At 50.9% G+C, this 9,172-nt stretch overlaps 1 protein-coding gene across 13 annotated transcripts in view; it reads left to right on the top strand.

Annotated features, from left to right (window-relative positions):
* The first annotated feature begins 2,496 nt into the window (after positions 1-2,496).
* Positions 2,497-9,172, top strand: part of ABLIM1 (actin binding LIM protein 1) — a 151,070-nt gene continuing 144,394 nt past the window's right edge. For all 13 annotated transcript variants that reach the window (XM_015421515.1, XM_015421513.1, XM_015421504.1 and 10 more), the window contains exons 1-2: positions 2,497-2,568; positions 5,334-5,443. In XM_015421515.1, the coding sequence (XP_015277001.1) occupies positions 5,392-5,443 (52 nt within the window). In that variant the 5' untranslated portion in view covers positions 2,497-2,568; positions 5,334-5,391. The remainder of the gene's footprint in view (positions 2,569-5,333; positions 5,444-9,172) is intronic.

Genomic DNA, 9,172 nt, shown 5'->3' with positions numbered 1-9,172 from the left:
CAGCCTATGCTAGGCAGGGGGAGGGGGGAGGAAGCTGACCTACCTTCCTGCTTCTTCCTCCTTCTGGAACAGAATGAGGCTTGAAGCAGGAAGCGGCCTGAAGAAGGGGGCGGGGCTTCACCACGTGACTGCCCCGCCCCTCTCCGCCTCTCTCCCGGAGCGCCGTACCGGAGGGCTCCGGGGCGACGAGACCCCTGAACCTACCCAACTGCTGCAGTCATCTTCAAGGGTCCTTCTTTGGGTGCCCTGACTGTCTGAGGCTAGCTGGGTGTCAATCTGAGAAAGAGCCTTGTCAGTCATGGCACCAAAATTATGGAATTCCCTCCCCTGGTAGATTTGTCTGTTGCCCTTGTTCATATTAGGCTTGCCAAGTCCCCCCGGGGGGGGGGCGGGAAATCCCCGCCCCAGAGGTCCGTTCCCCGCCGCTGGCGGATCGGGCCCCGTGGGAACCCCACCCCGACGTGCACATCACCCGGAAGTGACGCGACCACGCGGGGCACGTGGGGGGCGGGGCCACGGTCATCTGAGGGAAACTCTGGGTGACGTGCGTGCGGTGCGCACATGCGTGCACTCCAGCCACCAGCCAGGAGTCCCCCGCTGCGGCTCAAAAAGCACTTGGCAACCCTAGTTCATATAGATTGAAACAAATTGAAATTAAAAAATTGTCTTCTGCCAGCAAGTAAAGACCTGCCTTTGTTTGGTGTTTCCTCACTGACCCTCCTTCCTATTTGCATTTCTTTTAATTGTATATGCATTTTTCTTAGTTGTTGGTTTTAATTTTATATAATCACTTGTGGCCTTGGGGAACCTACGTTGGCTGGAAAGGTAGCATAAAATCATTTTCAATAAATAAATATGAACTTGGACATCTTGTCTTAATCCTGATTTATCCCTGGCATAGTCCTCGAGGTAGTGCAATCTGGGATACCAGCAGGCAAAAGCATGAATGCACTGAACACAGCATTTAAGGCAAAACAGGATTTGAATTATCATATATCTGAACTGAGCCACAGGCTGTGGAATATTTCTGGTCCCAAAAGTAGTATATGAGTGGTGGCTACTCCTGATGGGTTGGATGTTTAAAAGCATGATAGATTAATTTAGGCTACTTCTTGCACTGCCTGAAACTAGATTCCGAAGCAGCAAGGCTGAATTCTGGTAACTGGCCGTGTCTTGCCTAAAATTACAGTTGCTGCAAGTGAAAGCGTTGTTTTTATTGTTAGTACTATACCGAGGTTTTATTGTAGGCTACTCGAATCATGAAAGCAAAACAGAATATAAAAATAATGCACAATTGTGTAATAATAATGACTGATTCCCACCCCACGACTGATGTGCAGAGGGAGTTACACAAATGCAGGCAGGTGGATTCAGGCTGCTGCTGAATGTTGTCAATGAGGCTATATGCACTTTTTGCCTGCAAATGAAGGGGAAAAAATTCAAGAGGCCCATGGAACTGAGCTAATATATGGTTGTACATGCAGCAGCAAGGTTTGGTCTGCCCTATCAGTGCATTCTTCTTCCTTTCTGCTCTCATACATGAGAGCCTGGAACGCGCACAGTGCCTGTGCATTGAAGAACAGATAAGGGAGAAAAGAAGAAGAGAAAGGGAGAGCATGAGATGGATGGGCGAGGAGGGGCCAAGAAGAGATCATCGTTTGTGAGCTTGGTGGTAGCACTTGCCAGCCCAGCTGACCTGGGCTGGAGTTGGCATTCCAGTATGCCCTTGATCAGACTGTTTTACCAGAGGTCGATTCGGGGGGGTCACGGGGGATCGCCGTTCCCCTGGGTGAGGTGCGGGGGTGGGGCACATGACAAAGCCCCGCCCCCTGCTTCCGGCCACCCCCTGCTTCCAGCCTCATTCTGTTGCAGAAGGAGGAAGAAGCAGGAGGGTAAGTTGGCGTCCTCCCCCTCTGCCTGGCCGAGGCCACTCTACGTGGCCTCCGCAAGGACTCTCAGCCCCATCCAGGAGCTTCCCCAAGGTAGCTGTGTTAGTCTGTTGCTGCAAAATAGTCCAAGCGTTCAAATAGCACCTTTAAGACTAACAAATAGCACCTTTAAGACTAACCTTTAAGACTAAGACTAACTGAGTTGTGGGTGTGGCCTTATGACACACTTCTGGTGATGGCAGGGGGTGTGGCCTTACGACACACTTCCGGTGATGTCAGGGGGTGTGGCCTTATGACACACTTCCGGTGATGGCAGGGGGTGTGGCATATGCTGATGAGTTATGCTAATGAGTTCCCCTAGCTCTTTTTCTACGAAACGACCCCTGTGTTTTACCAAATGCTCATGTACCTGTACTGCCATATTTTTTGACTCCTTGATTTTCTTTTGAGCTTTGCTTAACTGATTTGCTCCTCTTGGTGGCTTTCTTTTCACAGTATGCGGGTGTGACTTGGCTCAAGGTGGCTTTTTCATTAAGAATGGGGAATACCTCTGTACTGTGGATTACCAGCGGCTGTACGGGACCCGGTGCAATGGCTGTGGGGAGTTTGTGGAGGGAGAAGTCGTGACCGCCCTTGGGAAGACCTATCATCCCAACTGCTTTGCCTGCACTGTGTGCAAGTAAGTAAACTGATGTTGGCTAAGTAAAACTGATATCCTAAAACTGATAGACAACTCAAAAACTGATAAATCACCAGGCCCAGATGGCATACGTCCGAGAGTTCTGAAAGAACTCAAATGTGAACTTGAGGATCTCCTGACAAAAATATGTAATCTTTCCTTAAAATCTGCCACTATTCCTGAGGATTGGAAGGTAGCTAATGTCACTCCCATCTTTAAAAAGCGTTCCAGAGGAGATCCGGGAAATTACAGGCCAGTCAGTCTGACGTCGATACCGGGTAAATTGGTGGAAACCATTATTAAGGAAAGAATTAGTAGGCACATAGATGAACAAAACCTATTGAGGCAGACTCAACATGGGTTCTGTAAGGGAAGATCTTGTCTCACTAACCTATTAGTGTTCTTTGAGGGGGTGAACAAACATGTGGACAAGGGGGATCCAATAGATATTGTTTACCTTGACTTCCAGAAAGCTTTTGATAAAGTTCCTCATCAAAGGCTCATAAGTAAGCTCAAAAATCATGGGATAAAAGGACAAGTCCTTTTATGGATCAAAAACTGGCTAATTAATAGAAAACAGAGAGTGAGTATAAATGGGCAATTTTCCCAGTGGAGGGTGGTAAGCAGTGGGGTACCGCAGGGATCAGTACTTGGTCCACTGCTTTTTAACTTGTTCATTAATGATTTGGAGATGGGAGTAAGCAGTGAAGTGGCTAAATTTGCGGATGATACAAAGTTGTTCAAGGTGGTGAAAACCAGTGAGGATTGTGAGGCACTCCAAAGGGATCTGTCAAAGATGGGCGAGTGGGCGTCAACATGGCAAATGGGGTTCAATGTGGCCAAGTGCAAGGTGATGCACATTGGAGCCAAAAATCCTAAATATAAATACACATTGATGGGGTCTGAACTGGCAGAGACTGAGCAAGAGAGAGATCTTGGAGTTGTAGTGGATAACTCACTGAAAATGTCGAGACAGTGTGTGACTAAAAAGGATATTATAGCTTTGGAAAAAGTGCAGAAAAGGGCAACTTGAATGATAAAGGGGTTGGAACACTTTCCCTATGAGGAAAGGTTAAGGCGCTTAGGGCTCTTTAGCTTGGAGAAACGACGACTGAGGGGTGACATGATTGAGGTTTATAAGTTTATGCATGGGAAAGAGCAGGTAGAGAAAAAGGTACTTTTCTCCCTTTTTCACAATACAAGAACTCGTGGGCACTCCATGAAATTGCTGAGCGGTCGGGTTAGAACGGATAAGAGGAAGTACTTCTTCACTCAAAGAGTGATTAACACTTGGAATTCACTGCCACAGGAAGTGGCGGCGGCTACAAGGATGGACGGCTTCAAAAGGGAATTAGATAAGCATATGGAGCAGAGGTCCATCAGTGGCTATTAGCCACAAGGTATAGATAGGGACTCTGGGGCAAGTGATGCTCTGTCATCTTGGTGCTTGGGGGGGTCAACAGTGGGAGGGCTTCTAATGTCCTGGCCCCACTGGTGGACCTCCTGATGGCACTGGTATTTCTGGCCACTGTATGATACAGAGTGTTGGACTGGATGGGCCTTTGGCCTGATCCAACATTGGCATCTCTTATGTTCTTATGTTTATGTTATGTAAGTGAAGGAATCCTAAACAGCGAAACAAGGTTTATTTCTAAAAGCACATTAAGATACTGCATGAATGACCAAGTATAAATGAATGGAATTGTTCTTAATTCTTATTTTTAATGAAAACATTAATGCTGAGCATGGCTCTAAAATGTAGTCAAGGAAGCTACCAAATATTTTTGACACAGAAGAGGAAAAATATCCCTAAAAAGGTTTTCACCTTGGACCCAGCCACCAAATACTGCTCCTTGCCCAAGTATTGCATTCTGGAGTTGTCTCCAGATGACAGATACCACTGTGACTAATAAAGGGGCTAGAAATTGCCCAGTCTATAGTGTGTGCTCATGTTGTTTGCTGATGAAGAGTTATCTGATTAGCAATTAACTTCTGCAAAAATGGAGGAAAGTCTGCTGTTCCAAAATATCAAAAAGTGCTTAGTGGTAGTATTTTTGGCCAAACTACATGCAACACTGAGGATCTGTGAAATACTTCCCTGGTTTGGTAATTTAGCTTCAAAAAGAAGCCATGAATGAGGTATGGATGGAGGGCAGGGTGTGGCTGTCGAGAAATGAGGTAACTCTTTGTCCCACAACATGTCCCCAGTTAAACTTTTATCTCCATCCCAGCTACTTTAAGTCCTGGTACAGAAAAAAAACCAGATACAGTAGAAATGCCTTCCTTTTCCCCTACCAGAGCTATACGAAACTGGGCTGGAGGGGGGGGGGGTTTCTAGTGGAGAAACACGTTGAAGGGAGAGTTAAACCTTCTCTAGTGACACAGGCTTGATCCATATTGGGAGCCCCCATGACTGCTTTTTGAAGCTAAATTGGAGCCACTGCTCCAAAATGAAAATCTTCCTGTATGTTTGGCCTTTAAAAGAAATCTCCATACTATTTCTGGGATATCTTCTCTGAAGCCAAGTTATCAGTAAGTCTCATTTAGTTTTGGCTTTTTTCCCAATCAAGGTGCTTTTAGTCTTTGGGTTTCCTCCAGATGTCTGGCTTTGCTGGTGCTACATTTTGAATGTTTTTGGCCCATGTTCCAGCAAGATATTGATTTGCACCAAAGGCGGCAGCCGAAGGAAGGTAGGAAAGAGACAGAGAGAATGAAACCACAGGGATAACCTTGAATTAAAATCCTTTTGTTCTTCTGCTCTGCAGACGTCCTTTTCCTCCAGGGGACCGGGTTACCTTTAATGGAAGAGACTGTCTCTGTCAAATGTGTGCTCAGCCAATGTCATCCAGTCCAAAAGAACTCTCCAATTCCAGCAGTAAGTACTCCATAATCTTTAAGATCCTAAATAATGTGAAATCTCAAATTTGCCTTTCTTTTGTGCAGTTTGTTTATTCTAGCCTTAGCAGGGCTGATTTCTTGTTGGGCATTCTGGAAATCTATACAGTGTTTACAATTGATCCCCCCGCCCCAAAAAACCCTTTTAAAATTATTTACAGGAAAAGTATTTGATGTTTTTGCTTTCTGAGCTGCTCCTATGCAGCTTCTTTTACATTAAAAGGGTGAATTCTTCTTCTCAGAATCTTTGTTTAGAACATTCAGGTGCTATCAAGCCTGGTTTGGGCCTATTGAAAATAGCAAGCAATACTAGAATTCCATTTAAAACAACATTATGGAAAACTTAAAAATTAATCTCCAATACTCAAGTAACTATTTAAGAATTATCTGGTATGAAAAGGACTAATGTAATTTCAGATTTTGATGGACAGCTCCCAGTTAAAAAAAAAAAAGATCTGCTATACACCATTTTTTGTGTGTAAAGTTTCTTTTCTCCTTCAGTGGGGGGAAGTCATCCAGGAACTGGTTAGGTCACGCCTCTGCTCGCTCGATAGGCTATGCAAATTTCTTTTGTTGCATAGCTCCTGTTGGAGTGGCCCTGGCTGACCTCTCCAGTTTCTGCATAGCCCTGCGCTTGATAGGATCTGGAGCTCCTGCTCCAAGCCCTATACAGCTAATAGCTGAGCAGAAAATACTTTAAACAGCAAAAAAGGGTCTTCCAGCGCCTGCTTCCCTCCACAGCAAGATAGCTACAGCTGAGGACCGAAGACGAGGGAGTCTAGGACCCAGCGGAGGGCAGGAAGAAAAGAAGATCGGCCTCACGTCCTCCAGAACAAAGGGAGGGGAAACATGGCCGCAACGAAGGAAACGGAGGGGCAGCGGCCTGAAGCCCCCGAGGTCTCGGGGGCTGGCCAGCAGAGCGTCCAGCGGCTGGACCTAGGACCCAGAGGAGGGCAGGAGGAAAAGAAGACCGGCCTCACAGCCTCCGGAACAAAGGAAGAGGAAGCATGGCCGCTACGAGGGACACAGAGGAGCAGCTGCCTAAAGTCCCCGAGGTCTCGGGAACTGGCCAGCAGAGCGTCCAGCGGCAGGGAATCGCGCCGCTGCCGGAGAACGCCAGCTCCTCCACCGCGGGACCGGCTGATCGCGAGGAGCCAGCCGCTCCCCGCGGAACCCCCCCGCACGTGGCGCAAGATGGCGGCGCCCTTCCACCGAGCGGCAAGCGGCCGCGGGAGAAGGCAACGAAGAAAAAGAAGCGGTCCCCAAGACCGGCTGGCGGAGCGGCCAGCAAGGGAGGATCGAAGGGCAAGCGCCGCGGGAAAGCCACGGGGCCGGCGAGCCCATCCGGTGAGCCCGTTCTTGCGGGGGGGGCCCCAGCAGTGGGGGGGCGGGACGGGACGGTTCCGACCCTTGGATCCCTTACTGCGCCAGCTCCGGGGATGCCCCGGCAGGGGACCAGCGGGCCCGCGCAGGATTCCCCCCACCCGGGGGGGGGGCTCCCAGCCCAACACGAGCGGAGCCGGGCAGAATCCTCACCAGCCGCGCGGGGCACTTCAGACGGCCGGAGCGTCCGGGGGACAGGGCCCCGGCGGGAGCCTTCCCCAACGTCCAGGGAGTTTCCCACCACTCCAGGGCGGGAACGGGGGAACGGCGGGCCCGGCGGGCCCAGCCGACGGCGCGCCCCGGCCGCTACAACCCAACATCCAGGGGCAGGGGCTGAGCTTCCCCACGCGGCCAGCGGAACCTACTTGCCCCAGCGGCCCCGAGACGCCGCAGGATGGCTTACTGGGACGACCACTTCAGGGGCCTTATGCTTGGGGAGGCATGGGGACTCCATGGCCAATAGCGCCCAACTTCCATGCGGCGTCCCTACAAGCGTGCCCAATGCTTCCTCAATCCCTACAGCCTCAGCATCCAATCGGGTCCCTGATGGCTGCTCCTGCGATGCATGCCCCACAGCTGGGGCTGGCGGGAATGGGCTCAGCGCAGCCCGGTTTCTTTACAACCGGCCTCCCCTGGCACTATACCCCGGGACCTTGGCAATCCATTCCTTGGGGTCAAGCAACCCAGACAGGGGGGGGGAACACACAAGGCCCCGCTCCCCAGGGTGCTCAGCCAGGCGGGGGAACCACTCAGGGCCCCGCCCCCGAAGGGACCCAACAGAGGGGGGGAACCGCACAGGCCTCAGTCGCAGTACTCGAGCCCAGGCGGTCCAGATCCCCCAGGAGGAGACAGAGACGACACTCGGCCTCCTCCCGGTCATCATCCGAGGCGCGCGCTTCCCCTCCACGAAAAAGAAGCCGCAAGCGCAGACATATATCTCCACCAGGGATATCAGAGGATTCGGAAGCCGAGCTAGAACGGGCGCGGGCCACTCTAGCGAAGATGCTACCATCCGATGGCGAGGGTCAGACCCAGCGCAGCCCCAGCATAGACGGGGGAGACACAGCCTCGTCCATTGTCTCCACAGCCCGTACAGAAAAGGAGGAAGGCGAATGGTCAGGAGATGAGACGGAGGTCAAACCCACGTCTTCGCGTCTTTTTCAAATAGAACACTTTCAGCGTCTGCTGACGAAGGTCATATCCACACTGAACTACAAGGTGGAGGATACCACAAAACCTAGGTCATCTGCATCAGCCGACCTCGATCATAGAGGGTTCAAAAGACCAGTCAAGGTACAGACCTTCTCTCCATTCCCTGACTACTTTGAGGATGTGATCAGGGAAGAATGGGCCAACCCAGGAGGGGGCGCTTCTCTGCACTCAATAGCAAGACGCCTTTACACACTACCTGACAGTACAATGGAGGACCTGAAGGTACCATTGGTAGACGCCCCTGTAGTGGCTATGCACTCAGGGGCAGTACTGTCCAAGGATGGGGATAACGTCCTAAAAGACAACATGGACAAGAAAAATGAAGCAGCCCTGAAGAAGTCACACGAGGCAAACGCGTTGGCTATCCGATCAGCAGCAGCTCTATCCAACTTCGCTAGGGCCTCAGTCATCTGGGCGGACAACTTGCTGCAGAACCCTGAGGCCACCCCCCTTGAAAGACGGCGAACACTTTTGAAGATAAAACGCGCGGCGGAATTCGCCGCGGACGCCTCCCAGGACACCATACAGTTCTCCGCAAGAGCCCAGGCAGCAAACATTCTTATTCGCCGAAATATCTGGCTCAGGCACTGGAAGGTGGACACTCTATCAAAGGGCGTCTTGGCTACGGATCCTTTCACGGGCAGGCTCCTATTCGGGGAGTCCAACCTGGAGAAGGTATTGATAGAAACCAAGGAAAAGAAAAAAGCGATGCCCTCATCGACATACCGACGAGACAACAGGGCCAGAGCACCCCATTCCTTTCGGAACCACTTCGCAAGGGGGAGGGGCCGCGAAGGGCCCAGCAATGCCAGACCGTTCCGATCCTTCAAGTACAGTCCTAGACCCACCTACAAACCGGCGGCAACCTACAAAACCAACAAGGGCGCCCCGGCAAAACAACAACAGGCGTGACGACAAAATAGGGGGCCGGCTCCAGGCGTTCGCACACGTCTGGGCCCGGACCACCAACGACCAGTGGGTTCAGAACACCGTGCGGCACGGATACAAAATAGAACTCACTGGCCAGCCCCCACACAGTTTCAAACCGTCACCAGCCCCGAGGAACAAGGAGCGTCTCTGGCTCCTGCGCGAGGCAATTCTCCACCTCAAGGAC

This window comes from Gekko japonicus, unplaced genomic scaffold (genome assembly GCF_001447785.1).
Source record: "Gekko japonicus isolate JY-2015 unplaced genomic scaffold, Gekko_japonicus_V1.1 scaffold1116, whole genome shotgun sequence".
NCBI classification, from domain to species: domain Eukaryota; kingdom Metazoa; phylum Chordata; class Lepidosauria; order Squamata; family Gekkonidae; genus Gekko; species Gekko japonicus.
Note: the sequence above shows the minus strand (reverse complement) of the source record. Positions and strands in the feature narration are given on the sequence as shown.